Source organism: Natator depressus, chromosome 8, assembly GCF_965152275.1.
Source record: "Natator depressus isolate rNatDep1 chromosome 8, rNatDep2.hap1, whole genome shotgun sequence".
Classification (NCBI taxonomy): domain Eukaryota; kingdom Metazoa; phylum Chordata; order Testudines; family Cheloniidae; genus Natator; species Natator depressus.
Window position 1 is genome coordinate 18,015,653 of NC_134241.1, and position 16,174 is coordinate 18,031,826.

The 16,174-nt window shown below is 39.8% G+C and overlaps 1 protein-coding gene across 2 annotated transcripts in view; it reads left to right on the plus strand.

Moving 5' to 3' along the window:
- Nucleotides 1-13,637, plus strand: part of RBM27 (RNA binding motif protein 27) — a 38,933-nt gene extending 25,296 nt beyond the window's left edge. For both annotated transcript variants that reach the window (XM_074960521.1, XM_074960522.1), the window contains exons 16-21: nt 49-213; nt 1,333-1,437; nt 1,549-1,740; nt 8,309-8,395; nt 8,874-8,984; nt 10,194-13,637. In XM_074960521.1, coding sequence (XP_074816622.1) covers nt 49-213; nt 1,333-1,437; nt 1,549-1,740; nt 8,309-8,395; nt 8,874-8,984; nt 10,194-10,280 — 747 coding nt within the window. In that variant the 3' untranslated portion in view covers nt 10,281-13,637. The remainder of the gene's footprint in view (nt 1-48; nt 214-1,332; nt 1,438-1,548; nt 1,741-8,308; nt 8,396-8,873; nt 8,985-10,193) is intronic.
- The last annotated feature ends 2,537 nt before the right edge of the window (nt 13,638-16,174 follow it).

The following is a 16,174-nucleotide window of genomic DNA, read 5'->3' on the forward strand; positions in this document are numbered from 1 at the left end:
GTCTAAATTGTATCTTCTTGCTCAGTTGTCTTTTTTTAACATACATAGATGTTGATATCTAAGCTGGAGAAAAATAAGGCCATGAAACCAGAGGAGAGGGCAGAAATAATGAAGACCTTGAAAGAACTAACAGGAAAAATCTCTCAATTAAAGGATGAATTGAAAACTTCATCTGTAGCCTCCACGCCATCAAAACTGAAGTCGAAGACAGAGGTGTGTGCATACGTGCGTGCATACATACATACATACATACATACTTTTGAAATAAATCATTACTATGATTTTTAGCAAGTGGGTAATAGCTGTCTTCAGGTTTACTTTCTCACCTCATCTTTCAGAGTGGACAATGAAGCATGGGGATAGAATAAAGCGGAAAGCTAATACGCTTTAGGACACTGGTACTCAGGGAACGGGTATACCTGGTTGTTATAGTAATCTGAGCATATCTCAGACCTTAAGTTGATTACAGACATTGCTTGAATGTCAGCTTTCTGAAGTAAAATGCATCACACTAGTTCTGAGAAGAAATCAAACTGACTAATTTAATCATTAGTTTTTCTTGCCAATCCTGTTCTTTGGGTCCTGTATGTGAACTATGTCACGTTACCCAGTACATGCTGATTTATACTGCATGAATGAGACAGTAAGGTATTGATTACTTTTCTAATTCAGTAACTTGTAACACAGTGTTTACAGTAATACAGATATTTTAAAAGCATTAGGGATACTGTTTTTAATTGCTAAGAATTGTTTGAACTTTCCATATTGGAAAGGTATGAGCAAAAGCCTTAGGTGCAAGGACAAAGCAAGTTCTACCAGCATTTAAATGCCAAGATAGATTAGTGGGGGAATATAAATGACTACTAACTGGCACTCCCACAAGGAGTAAAATTGTCCTCCTGCAGTGTTTAGTATAAAATAAAATCCTTTCATACCTGTGAAAACATCAAAAATTGCTTCACTCTGATCTTTATAACGAAATACCTACTGATAAGTATAAGCATGGGCAAATGCATCAACTCCAATAGAAAATAGCTTTTTGAAAGTTACTCTTGATCCATATAGTTCAATGATCAACTGAGAAGAGATCACTGAAATCATAGTTTGCTTGTCCAAAGGAACTTTACCAGCTTGGCATTGTATGTATTTCAACACAGGAATTCAAATGTCTTCTCTTCAGCGTTGAACATTTTCTTCTACTGGGCATGAACACTGGGCTTAGGGAGGAATATGGATACTGAGGGATTCTTCTAAAGTTTGTGGCTAAACAAAATGGAATAAGGTGTTAAGAGGATAAGTATTAATATCCCCATTTATTTTTTTTTTTTAAAGGCACAAAAAGAGCTTTTAGATGCAGAACTGGACTTTCATAAAAGATTGTCTTCTGGAGAAGATACAACAGAGTTGAGGAAAAAGCTCAGTCAACTACAGGTTGAAGTGAGTTTGTAAGGAGTGCTGCCCCAGTGCTTCATGTCTGTTACATGAAGCTTTCAACTCCCCTGAAAGCTGAAGATAGCTTTGCCCACTATGTGCCTTTCTTTTTAACAGGCTGCCCGTTTAGGTATCTTGCCTGTAGGTCGAGGAAAGGTGATATCTGCTCAGGGCAGAGGAAGAGGACGAGGTCGTGGTGGGAGAGGAAGGGGCACATTGAATCATATGGTGGTAGATCACCGTCCCAAAGCTCTAACCGTCGGTGGCTTCGTACAAGAGGAGAAAGATGAATTATTACAACACTTCTCTGTAAGTCAGCTCTGGATAGTTAACTTAAACTGGAAAAAAAATGTAGTCATGATTCTGTACTGCAGATTAAAGACTTGGTGTTTCTTTAGTGTCTTCCAATAGAGGAACTCAAAGTAACTTCATGCACAAGCCTCCTCTCCCAAGCCTCCCCCTCCCCCCCTTGCATCTTGAAGATGTGAGTGTCTTTATTCATATTTCCATAATACAGATAAGTCGTATCACTATCCCAAAATCATAGAACAAGTTAAGTATATAATTTTGCTTTCCAAAATTGGGATTTGGATTACTAAATGTAACTAGGCTTGGCAAAATTAAATTTTTATTTTTTATAATTTCAGTGGATATCTACTTTTAAGTTGGGGTTTTTTGTTTGTTTTTTTTTATCAATTTTTAATTTTCACAGTTGCAGGAAATTATGGAGGGGCAGACAGTTAATGACACTAAAGGTTGACATTCTGTCTTAATGGTTTATAAAGCTTTAAATTTTTGAAATTGTCAACATCCCATGTCAAAATATACGCAGTGAATGTCCTTAAATCAACAAATCATACCTACTTTTATTCATTTGCTAGTCCATTTGGAACAAGCCTAATTCAAAAGTATACATCACTAGATTTTTACTCTAAAAAGTTCTCAAGCAGCATTTTTCTTAATTGTCGATCTGTACACTTTTTTTGTTGAGGAAAATATTTTTTTCATCTGTTTGTATGTATGGTGAAATTGACATTTACTGATTTTAAAAATGTAATCCTTGCAAGCCCGAATATAATACTTGCCATATCTGGTATATCTGCACTGCAGTCTCTATGGATGTCCAAGTGCATAGATTTGTCCAACCCCCCTATTGTCTCTACTCAAACACTTGAAATTCACATCTTGTGGTAAGTAGATCCCTACCTAGCTCGTCTGTGGAGTGTGGGTATGTGCATATGGGAGCAGGCCACTGCTCCCCTATCTGTCCATTGTGTAAAGTGGATGTAGCAGTCAGTACATTTCTGACCATTAAGATTCCTGAACTAAAGTTAACGTCTTTGGTATAGTGAAATGCATGCATTAAAACAAATGCATATTACACTTCACACGTGTGTGCTTTCATACCTTCAGCACACAGTTTACTTCAAAATAGTATATTACCATGGGTATTGCTTTCATGTTTCAGGAGCATAAGTGTGTATGTAGACCAAAAACAAAACAGAAAACCATGTGGCGAAATGAATCTTTTTCCCTTGTTCTGTCATCTTATGTATGTTACTGTCTACATTGCTTTAAAGTCTTTTGAAATGTGGACTTTAGAAGTATGAAAAATACTTAACAGCCTTTTACAGTCTGTGGGAGACGTGTATGTGTGTGTATTTACCCACCAAAGGCATTTCCTAGCCAACCCTTTCTCTCTATGTAGCTTAAAAAGTAAAGCACTGCTGCTTCAAGTGCTTGCTCATGTCCATTCCATATTAGGGGTGTGTGCTCGCCACATGCACCGGTGCCGGAAGTTTTTCCCGCAGCAGTATCCATAGGGGTCCGGCTCTGGCACCCTCTGGAGTGGAGCCCATATGGCGCAGTATAAGGGGCGCCACTGGTTTCCCCAACCCTCAGTTCCTTCTTGCCACCAGGGATGGTGCTGGAACGTCTGCTGCTTCGGCTGGCAGTGTTTTGTTCTCCATTCTTGCGAACTTTATAAAACCTGTAATATAGTTGTATATAGTTATTAGTTGAATTAGTTACCCTTAGTAGTAGTTCTTAGTTTTCATTAGTCCCAAACAGGACTCAGCCTTGGGATGGGGCATGCCCCGGTCCCTAGACTTTAAGTCCTGCAATAGTTGCAAATGGCCTTTGCCAATCAGCGATCCACATAGTAGCTGCCCTTAGGTGCTTGGCCAAACGGCACGTAAGCGACAAGTGTCGTCTTCGTACGTCCTTCAAACCCAGGTCAAAAAAGGAACAGGACAACTGCCTGCAAACACTCCTGGTGGAGTTGGCACTCAATGCGGCACGGGAATAATGGTCCGAGGCGGCACCGAGCACTGCGGTGTCGGTGCGCAGTGCTCTGCCAGCACCGTCCATGAGCCGGCACCAAACCCCCTTCAGAGCTCCGGCCAAGAAGCAGAAGAAGACAGTGAGGGGAAGATCTCCTACTTCCTGCAAGGGAAAGGAAAGGGCTCGGGGCAAGCCAAGACGTGCACCGGGCAGCTCAACACCCCTTTCGGGAAGTCAGGCCCCAGTTCAAGTCGAGTGGTGCAGCCCATCCCATACCTTGCCTGTGAGTCTGGATAGCAGTACAGGCCTCCGTCAGCTTCAGGTGCCATCGACGCCCAAAGCCCTACAGGCAGATCAGGAGATCCTGACGTTTCTAGTGCTGTCCACACCAGCTCCGGCGGTACCCCAGTCTCAGGGTAAACCCGCCTTGGGACCTCAGCAGCACCGTTCCCCATCACATGGGACATCCCGCCACCGCTTGCCCACCCGAAGCCGTCACACCTCAGAGCTAAATAGGCAGGCTCAGTGGAGCCCTCTTTGGTCCCTGGACCTTGGGCACTGACAGCGGGATTCGAGGCATATTTCGTTGGTAGCCTGGCACAGACTCACTGAGGCTTCCCACCCATCCCCCCCCGCAGGAGCACCAAGACCAATCCCTCACATCGCTAAGAGCTTGGTACAGATCCTGGGACTGATCAAGGGACCGAAGTCACCAGCCTGCTGTCATTGGTCTCCAAGATGGGGATCACCATATTTGGGAAGATCCTCCCAGCAACCCCTCGGCATGGATGCTGCGTGGCTGAACCCGGAGGAGTGGACCTGTTCGAAGAAGGTCCAACAGGTTCTCCTGGGGAGTAGGAAGCCCTCAACCAGACTGATTTACCTGGCCAAGTGGATGAGGTTTTCCCACTGGGCATCCGAGCAAGGCATCTCTCCCTCATGTTCTTCCATACAGTCTGTCTTAGACTACCTGCTTCATTTGAGGAACCAGGGCCTGGCACACTTTTCCATTAGAGTGCATCTCGCGGCCATCTCTGCTTTTCACCTGCCGATCCAGGGCCAGACGGTGTTTTCTTATGACATGACAGTCAGATTCTTGAGAGGTCTCGAGACTTCCCACGGGTAGGGACCCCTGTTCTGCAGTGGGATCTTAACTTGGTCCTCTCTAGGCTCACGGGCCCGCCCTTTGAGCCGCTGGGCTCCTGATCCCTTTCCCACCTGTCATGGAAGGTCGCTTTCCTGGTGGCCGTGACATCAGCGAGACTAGTCTCTGAGATTAAAGCCTTGACCTCAGAATGCTGTACACTGTCTTCTACAAAGACAAGGTTCAGCTGTTGCCCCACTCAACCTTCATGCCGAAGGTGGTATCTACCTTCCATATGAACCAGGACATCTTCCTCCCAGTGTTCTGTCCCAAACCGCACAACACCAGCAAAGAGAGGTGTCTTCACATGCTGGACATCTGAGGGGCCTTGGCTTTTGTTACCCAAAATTGAGCCAGCTAGTAAGCGTAGGGAGGACTAATGACCCAGAAAGTTTGGCAGAAAGCCGTGCGTTTATTATACTGATAGCTAAGCTGAAAAGAAGTGGGGGGCGGGGCGTCACACTCACACTCGCAGGACAGGCACAGCACTGGAGATGTCAGGATTCTTCAAGGTGGGTGTCCCACAGCGCAGCAATGGATGGTGCGATGAAGGTAAGTCTTCCCAAGGCACGCTAGAATGCAATGTGGCGAACCACTGGCCAGGCGGTCTGAGCAAAGGGCCTTCACGGGAGGTACACGCTTGTGAGTGCACTCCTGAGCACATGGCCCCTTCCCCTTTTAAGGACCTGCTCCTCACGGCCTGCAACTACAGATGACTTAGGCCGGGTCTGGTTGGTCACACTCCACCTCGGGTAGTGTCCATGCATAGGGTGTGTGAGCGCTGCCTAATTAGAATCCTAGACACCTTGTCTACCTGGGAGCTCTTCTGATCTTCCAGCTGTTCAACCAACCCATTCATCCCACAAGTATTCCAGGAGGGAGGTGGAGGGGGAAAGACACTTCACAGGTATTCAAAGAGGGAGAGGAGACAAAATGGGGGGGAAAGTGTAACAGACCTTTTGAGCATACAGGTTATACATAGCATAATCATACAGAGCATACATGCTGCTCCTACAACAGCTTTTTACCTAGAACGCACCAAGCCTTTCCATAAATCAACTCAGCTCTTTATCACTACAGTGGATAGGATGAAGGACCTTCCGGTGTCCTCACAGAGGATTTCCAACTAAATCACCTCTTGCATAAGGACCTGTTACGACCTGGCAGGGTTTCACCACCACCAATTGTCAGACCCCACTCGACTACAGCTCAGGTGTCTTTGGCGGCCTTCCTGCTGCACATCCCTCTCCAGGACATCTGTAACACCGCAGCATGGTCCTCTGTTCACATGCTCACAGCGCATTGTGCCATCATTCAGCAGGCCAGAGGCCATGCTGGGTTTAGCAGAGCTGTGTTGCTATCTACATGTCCGTGAACTCCTACCCGCCTCCGATGGTACTGCTTGGGAGTCACCTAATGTGGAATGGACCTGAGCAATCACTCAAGGGAGAAAAGACAGTTACCTTTTCTGTAACTGGTGTTCTTCGAGATGTGGTGTTCATATCTGTTCCATGACCCACCCTCCTTCCCCCACTGTCGGAGTTTTGGGTAAGAAGGAACTCAGGGTGGGGGGAACCCGCGGCACCCCTTATACCACGCCATACAGGCTCCGCTATAGAGGGTGCCAGAGTCAGTCACCTATGGATACTGCTGAGGGGAAAGCTTCCAGTACCAGTGCATGTGGTGAGCACGCACACCTAATATGGAATGGACATAAGCAACACATCTCGAAGAACACCAGTTATGGAAGAGGTAACTGTCTGTCTTTTTCCCAAGCAAAGCAGCAATTTCACAAATTTAACTTTTTAGGAAGTTCATATTGCAGCTTTCAGGGTTGTGGACTTTTGTAACAGTTCACAACCCAGCATCCAGTGTCAGTATGGGACACAACTAAAATTAATATCAAGTTTTTGATAAATTTTCCTAAATGTCTTTCCTAAATGTCTTCTGGCAATTCTTAGTTGAGACGCCTATTAACTTTTTTGGGTAATCCATAAATTATAATCAGAGCAATCGAAACAAATGCCGTGTTTGTGAAACGTGACATTGAATCGTACCAAGTTAATGCAAAGAATACCTAAACTTTTGCAAAGAGAAAGCAGTCATATGGCAAACCTGGGTAATATTAAGAACCATTTATTAGAGTTGAGTAGAGAAAGAGAGTTCATTTCACAGAGAATTTTCATAGTTCAGAAATTTGGTTTTCATTCCACACTGGAACTAAAACCAAAAATTTCAAAATTCTCTGTAGAAGGGAATGGAATCCTGGCTGTGCCCCATATGGTGGGTTAAACCAGAGCTGCAAACCCTAGGGTTCAGGACTCTGAGGCAGTCCTGGCAACTCGCCTGCCTGCCATGTGACCAGAGAGGGTTCTCTTGGACTCCTGAAATAAGATATAAGGATTATATCTGCCAAACACTGTAGATTTTCCATGGATTGGTCAATTCTGATGAAAAATGTTTTGTTGGAAATTTTTTCGACCTGCTCTAGTGTTTTTTAGCTGAACATGAAGTAATGCACTATAGTGCCCATCCTCTGGGAATTCTCCCAGTTTTCTGAGTGACTTAAATTCTTGTGAAAATATTCCCTGCTAGTTCAGCAGCATCAGCTGTTAAATCTGCAGTAAGAGATCTGGCATACCATCATTTCTATTACCTAAGTTAATAAATTGTTTCCAAGAAGCTTACTAGTTTTTTACATAAAATGAAGGTAGAAGACAAAAATAATTTTCATTCTCCTACTTAGACTAAGATTCAAGAAATGCTTTCCCTGACACATCCTTTTTGTATTGAAGACAAATACAGTATGAAAGTTTGTAAATTGCTTTCATTTCAGCGAGATGGAACACTAAAGCCAATCTGGTTCTCCAGTATTGTGGTCCAGTGTTATTGCCACCCTAATACGCAGATTAAAGGGAGTTGGTTAGTTGTAAAATGCAAACGTCTGATTGATCTAGTGATAGTGGATTGATCAAGCTTCTGTTTTCTGGCAGAGTGCTGTGGTTCTCTTGCTGAACAGCTTCCCTTTTGCAAATTAATGAGCTCCAAAAGGAACTACTTCATGGGACTAGAGAAGTTATGTGATGAGGAAGGGTGTGTATGTGTGTGGAGGAGAGGATTAACGGGGGCGGGGGGGAGATGAGAATTCTTAACACTCTGGTAAGTTAAGGCCCTTTTTTGTGGGGGGAGGGTGTGTGTTCCTAGTTGAGCAGTGAATTTTAATTGCAAGTAATTTAAATCTGTTTCTTGGGAGACAGGCTTGAGGCTATATACCACTGCTGGAATGGTACAAGCCGTGACACCTTTCTAGCCTCAGGCTATCTCTTCCTTCCACCAAAAAAGCCATATTTAAATTTCAGCTTTGAATAGGCCCAGGTTACGATATGATGGTTTGTCCAACTAGCACACCTGTTTAATGATGCTTTTTCTTGTTGTGCATCTGTTTCACAGAAATTTGGAGATATTGAAGACCTCCAAGAAGAGGATTCTCCTTTAAGTGTCGTTCTGACTTTTAAGTCCCGCTCAGAAGCTGAAAATGTAAGTTCAGTAAGAGAACTCTTCCTGTGGTTTTAGGGTAAGAATCTTACTCTTTCGTACAATGTACTAGTTGAACTTTCTTTGGGGTGCTTTGTTCCATACCGGTCTGGAATGGACAGTGAGGATATATGTTGCCATTAGTTAAATGGTAGGTGAACTCAGTATAGACAGAGCTTCAATGCTGGAGTCTTCCAACCAAGCAATCTTTGAGCCCTGTTGCGATTCCCAGAATGCCAATGTGCATACAGTGACTCTGCCAGTTAGGAGCTGTGTTGAAGTTGCTGCTCAGAAATACCCTTGTGGGAGTTGGGGGAGGTAGTTGTATAACAGAGATTTGGGAGGTGTACGCTGACACTTCTTAAGGGGATAACCTCTTCTGATTAAAGTACCTAGCTCACTATTGGTTACCTTGTTTCTTTACTCTTATGAACCATATGTTTTTAATTCCCTTTAAAAACACATCTAAAATAAAACCTAGGCTGCTAACCAGGGATCAAGATTCAAAGACCGAAGACTACAGATATCATGGCACAAACCTAAGGTACCTTCTGTGTCCACAGAAATTGAGGAAGAGGAGTCCAAGGAAGAGGTACTGTAGTACATTGGAATAGTGGCTTATCTGTTTTCACAGAATTCCTAGTGGTGTAGGGATTTTTGGTTGTGTAGAATGTTTTCTCTGTTTGCTGTGGAAGTTGTCCAAAGATATTGTGGCAGAGTTCACAGTAATTCTTACAAGACAGAAATGTTGAAACCTTACTTGGATATTGTACCTGCACGTGCATCCTTAAGAGAGAGATGTGTATTTTTGAGTAAAATATGCATACCTGTATAAACTATCAGGACCAAACATTTGAGTTCTCTGTGTGCTGATTGTTAAAGGTACACATCAGCAGTTCTGATATAGGGTAAATTGCTTCATTTCTAGTACCTGATTTTTTTTTATTTTTTCCCCCTCCCTGATTTGGGCCCTTATAAATGATTGATGGATAAACAAACTTGCCTTAGCCTGGTCTGCAAAGGAAAATACTCATTTCTGAGAACCAACTACAGTTAATAAAGACTGCTCAGAAGCAGCATAGTATTTGATTTGTGGATTGGTGCTTGTTTCCTTCCTACCATTTTTCCTCCTTTATGATGGGGGCAAGATAGTATTCTTTTATAAATTTTGGTGGAAATAATTATTCATATCTCAAGATAAGATTATCCCTTTGACTTGTAAACTACTAGATATTTGCAAGAGACTATAATTCAACATTAACAATCCCATATTTACTAGAATCAGTGTAGTAAGAAGGTGAAATTAGTAGTTGATAGATTTTGTATTAATCCTGGCCAGATGGTGCAAAACACCTGTAGAGCAAGAAAAATGTGCGAAGTATATAAGTTTAAACTATATATTGCTTCCTCAGATCACATGCCATCCTGAACCAAGCAGTGTTTAAGTTGCGTAATTGTTCCTGTCCCTTGACATGGAGGGATATTGACATATTAACCAGAACTTAATAGGAATGTTGCAAATTATTCTCCCCTTAGTAAAGAATTTTTTAGTTCACTTAAATGAAAAAGATGCTACTATTTTTCCAACATGCTGGTGCCATTGAGGAGGGGACACAGCTTCTTCTTTTAGAGCCAATGCATTGTGTATGCACATTGTATGGTGAACCCTTTCAAATAGTATCTAGAATCCATTGTGTAAATCCAACCCTAAAATAATATGCTGCTGCTTCATACAGTATGTTGCCTCTTGCATATAGAAGTGTCATCTCTAAAACCAGACTACAATTTTGTCTTCATCCAGGAGACTGAAACCTCAGATTTATTTTTGCACGAAGATGATGACGATGATGATGAAGATGAAGACGAATCCCGTTCTTGGAGAAGATAAAACTTTATTTGGAATTGTATAGTTTTAGGAATATAGTTTGAACTACAACTTTTAAAAATTTATTTAAGAAAGTTGATGAGCCAAAAAATTTTATTTTACTTTCTTTTCAAAACACACAGTAGATTTCAAGTGAGAACAAGTTTGTGATACGAACGTGTCAGATACTTAGCTGTGCTACTAGATCAGCCAAAGCTTTGCCCAATGACTTTTTACAGAGTTAAAAAGATCATCAGTTGTGGTAGTCCTCCTATAAAGAAGAAACTTATCAATATTGTCAAGCCCTTTTTTCACGTCACCTGTATTATCTTGTTTTTTAATGCTTTGATTTATTAGATATAAAAGAAAAGATGTCACAGGTTTTATTTAGTAATATAAGGTTGCAGGAGAGAGCTGCAGACACATTTTCATTAAATGTCAGTTGCTTCATGTTTGCTAACTCAAAAAGGGTAGCATTTTATTACATGTGAAGTCAACTATTATAGGAAATATTTGTGTCTGAATTCATTTTTTTGCTTCAAGACCTGTCTTGAGAGCCACACACAACTTCAGTGTAGAAGACCCCAACTTTTCTTCATTCAAGTGTTTTGTCTTCTGTTTCCTCTTGCATACTTTAGTATGATACTGCCTGATAGTAGTTCGCTGTAAATTGCTTTAAATCCTGTTTCACTGTGAAACATTAGCAGTGACACTGATATCTGGGTCATTAGCATATTGTTTCCATTCTTTCACTGTCAGTGTCAATTCCTTCGTACGGTTTGGATACAAGGTTCAAGCTTAATCTAGGCTGTTGATTTATTGCATTGTCAGTATTGATAAGTGTCAATTCTGTTAAACTGTATAGAGTTCTAAAACAATCAACCATGAGAACCCTCTTGTCCCACCTCTGCAATGTGACCAGGTCTGTCACTTATTAATATTCAGGCCAAACCCATACAGTGTTCAGAGCAAGTTTTGTTGTGTTTTGGCCCATGGAAGGTCAATATCCTACTATACTAAACCAGCACTTTAAGTGATACGATTCTTAAGACTAGTGTTTAAAACTCACTTTAGGAAAACTATTTGTATTTATATCTTAAAGTGCAGTTTAGTTTAAAAGCAGGTAAGACAGACACTATGAAATTTTCAATTGCCTTTGTCTTTATACCACTTTAAAACAAAAAAAACCACCAAAAAAGAAATGATGGTGATTGTGGTAGAAATGGGGCTAATAAGTTTAGACCCTCGAGAGCTATAGATCTTCATAATTCTGTTATGTGGGTCTTGCTGTTCGTGAGCATAACTACATTATCCAGTAAGCTTTTTCCTTCACTCTGTATGCATCTGTACTGTACACTTTGTACAGTAGGAGTTATCTCTTATGTAAGAACCCATGTAAAATAGTATCTTTGCATTCTGAATGTCAGTTTGAAGGAGCAGAGCAAACATACTCTTACCAACTGCTGGGATACTAAACAGCTTTGTTATATACATGTACCAAATGCATACATTCTTGGCTTTAGAAATCATATATTGCTTTCAGATATTTAGCACACCAGAGTATTTGGCAATTGGTTCCTGATTCAAAATAAATACAGCATGTACCAGAAATTTTAATTTAGGCTGAACATAGCTAGTTACTTGAAGTCACGTTCTTTCAGGTTGCCCCGTGTACTCTTCCTCTCCATTTGAGTATCCTTTTGCTGTGGTAATATGTAAAAGAAGCCAAAACTTTATCGTTTTAAGTTTCAGTATCAGTTGGAGGGAATATGTCCTTCAATATTTTCCCCCTTCATATTAAGACTTCCATTTTGTAGTTAAATACTGCGTTCCTACTAATGCTGAGTTTAAATTAAATGTATGAAGGAATGATGAAAAAACGTTAATACTTTGAACCTAGAAGAATAATCCTTGCTCTTCTCCCACCATCTCTAATATTTTCTTAATGTCTGTGGCTCAGTGTATATTTTGAAAGATCCATTACAGCAAATGTTTGAGTCCTGACAGTTTAAAAAAATGATAGAGGGAACAAAGGATTTATATATTTTTTTTGTACAGAGTTTTTTCTTAAACTGTATAATTTTGTAAATATTTTTCTTTTTGTGTACTAAAACTACCAGCGTATAGATTTCAATAAGAATTGTTGTATTTTTGTATTTGGAAACTGAAGATTACAGTGAATGAATGAAGCTGTAAGAGAAATTTCAGTAGCCTTTGACACAGTTAAACAGAATGGGGTTTCCTTTTCATATGGTTTTAGCTCCAAAAGGACACATCTTATTGGCACACTTTGTTGAGAGACACTTTTGCCCTTGCTCATATGTATTGGCTTTTTTAGTTAGGTGAGATAGGCGAGAGACAAGGGTGGAAGATTTATTTAATGGGCCTTGGAGAGATTTATATAACATTTTCTTTGGTATGCACATTGGTAGCCTTACATACATCCTCAAGTGACATCCCAAACATGATTTTTAAGCATTGAAGCACAAAAGTGAGTTGTGCCTCTGAACTTAGCTTGTGTATTAAAAACATGCTATTATATCATTTGGGAATATAAATGACAGGCAGCATAACAGTAATTGATTAAATTCTGGTATTTAAGGAGTGGGAAAGCTGTTTGAAAGTGACCTTCATTTTGCCAAAGCTAGAGGATCTCCCTGTGTTGTATTTTACGGCTTAGTAGGTAATACTAAATTGTTTATTTTTAAGTAGGTAACTGAGAATGCACATTTTACTTTTTTATGGTAACATTTTATTTTTATTATGAAATTATAATGTACACCTTCAAAAAGTACAGTTGACTTAATTCATAATCAGTACTATATCTGTATATGCATACCAAGCAACTTATATATAGGAAATTTAAAATAAAATGTTACCAAACTAAAGCCTAGTTTACAGACCATACAACTGTATATGCTCAACATTAAACTTTGGAATGAAGAATTATTCTTCATTTCTTTATCATCAAATTAAGTTCTTGAGCATAATAAAGCCCATGAGCTGTAAAGATTCATTTGAAAACACTTGCCCATTTATGATGAAAACGTTTCAGCAGTTTTTAAAAAAATCATGTGAAAAGGAATATAAGTTCCTCTTGATGTATAGTAAACTTGTACTATAGTTTTTACAAAATTGTGAACTTGTGTAATAGTATAATAGGAGATATTGTTGAATTTCTAACTGTTTATACATTTAAATTCATATATGTAATGTTTGTTTTATTGATTACAATCTGAATTTCTAAGATGCATGTTGACTTTTTGCAATAAAGATATAATATGGAATGGTTCAAGATTTAAAAAAAGAAAAAAGAAAAAGCTACAAATAACTCTAACTTAAAAAATTGGAAAACTGAAGAACCATTCCAAAAAATTACAACCATCACAAAAAGAGCTATATCACTTTTCTTCTGAAAAATGTGTGTGCGTGTGTGTCTCTGTATGTATGTGCAGGCTTTTGCTTGCCTTATAGTTAAGGAATATTGCTGAAGCAGCTGGAGAGAAGATAGTTTCTCTGTGGAGAGCATTACAGTTCTGTAAGAGCCAGTATGAAGTAATGTGGTCAGCAAACTGTGAGTATATTTGTGTTTTGCAGAAAACTGCAAAGCATTTCACATCTTTTTATTTAAAGGGTTAACTAATTATTTTAATGCACCTGTGCCAGTGCACTGAACAAAATGAATTCAAATCCATCGATCTTTTGAAACCATTGAAAATATAGCAAGCCTATAAAACTACAGTGTGCCAATTGTAAAACCAAGTTAAGAGTGATCTAATACAAAGTGAGAACCGTTGTTGGTCATATATTTATATTAATCTTTAGAGTTTCTCTTTCCTTCCTAAAGTTCAATTTAAAAGTAGGAATGAGTGGAGAATTATTTTAGACTAGGAGTGAGTTACACACCCTACAGCCCATTAGAGCATATGCATATCACCTGATGATCTCTAAGGCGGGGTGGTATCAGAGTACAAATATGGTATAAATAAAAACACAGCGTAGCCCCACCCTATTGATCCAATCTGTTAATCAGAACTTCTACCTCCGCCTCTGTTCCTAGCTTTTAATGCCCACCAATCGGCTTCCTTAAATGCCTCTGCATTTTCTCCCATGTTGTACCTTATGCATGCGGCGGTGGGGAAATTATCCAATCTCATCCTTCTTATTCTTCAAATTACTCCTTAGAATTTGCTCTGTCACGATGCCTACAAAACCTTGCTTACCGAACATGGCCAGGCAGGTGACAAGCTGTGACTTTTTCTCTTCCCCTTTTTTACTTCTAGTCTCAATTTAAAAAAAAAAAAAGCCATGCTACATGTAACAGTAGTGTCATTTCTTCACCATGCTCATTCACTGGTGTGTTGTATCCCTATTACCCTACCCTTCATCTGTCATTAGATTGTAAGTGCTTCAAGGCAGGAATTGGCTTTTCTGTATTTTTACAGTATTCTGCACAATGGGTCCCAACCCCAATTGAGGCCTTAAGCAGTACCATAAGGGAAATTTTAAAAAGTCTTTCATTTTTGGAGCTTGTTTCCTTTGCCTAAAATATAAAGTCTTGGAGCAGTTCTCAATATCTGTCTTATGAGATAAGGGCTTTTGAAGGAAAGAGGCCTTGAAATGGGGATGTTTAGGGCGTGCGATTTGGAATAGGGAATAAATAGTTGCCCAAAACCTACTAATTGAACATGTTTTTTAAGCAAGAAAAGGTAATAGAAATCATCCTGTCTGTATTTTAGAGCTCTTATTTTTTCTCTCATGTTTTTGCAGATCTTTTGTATGGGAATATAGCTGTCTTGCCCCTGAATTTTAGAAATGCCCTTTTACTGGTATGTGGCAGTTACACTTATGGTGGAAAGTATTCTTTAAAACCTTTATGGTAAAAACGACATATTAAGGAGTCTATTAACAGAACAAATGTGAAGGTAAATGCATTTAACTCAAAGATTTTTACATTATACTTCAACCATTGCTAATTAGGAGACCAACATGCCTGTCCTATATGCGGGACTCCTGTGGAGTTGATTGGCATTTCTATGCATAGAATTTCTTCAGAGGTGGAACTAGAACTTGCTAATAACTGATTTTCCTTTTTTTTTTACTTTTGAAATATACAAGATCGTATTGTAGCTTGTGTAATTAATGAAATGTGTACTAAGAAATACTTGTCAGATTCTTGATACTTGTTACCCATATAAACATTGTTGACCCAGGTATGTGATGTGATAACGTGAAGCTCCTTAAACTAAAATTATGTTCTTAAAGTCGTCTTCTCCACCCTTTTAAAAAATTTTTTTTAGAAATGTATTGATTCACTCAGTTGGGTAGGCTTGTATTTGTCTAGCCAACAAGATGTTAGGATAGATAAAGAATGGGGTGGAGAACAGGGAGAATATTATGCCGTCATATAACTCACGGGTGATGCCTTGTCTAGATCATAGGACTCGTTGCCCCACCTTTTTTTTTATGACAAGTTTGGTTGCTAACAGTAATGGCTGCTGTAATATATTGCAACTTGTTTAAGGCATTTGACTTGGTACTGCATGATGTTTTGATTTAAAAAAACCTAGGATATAAAATCAACATGCTACATATTAAATGGATTAACAGCAGGCTAACTGCTAGATCTCAAAATATAATTGTAAATGAGGAATCATCGTAAAGCAGGTTGTTTCATGTCATGTCCCACAGGGATTTGTTCTTGGCCCCATGTTGTTTAACATTATCAGTGACCTGGAAGAAAACATAAAATCATCACTGAAGCTCACAAAATTGAGGAGTGGCAAATAATGAAGTGGACAGGGCATTGATACAGAGTAATCTGGCTGACTTGGGTATCTGTGCGCAAGCACACAATATGCATTTTAACACAGCCAAATGTAAGGTCATTCATCTAGGAACAAAGAATGTAGGCCATA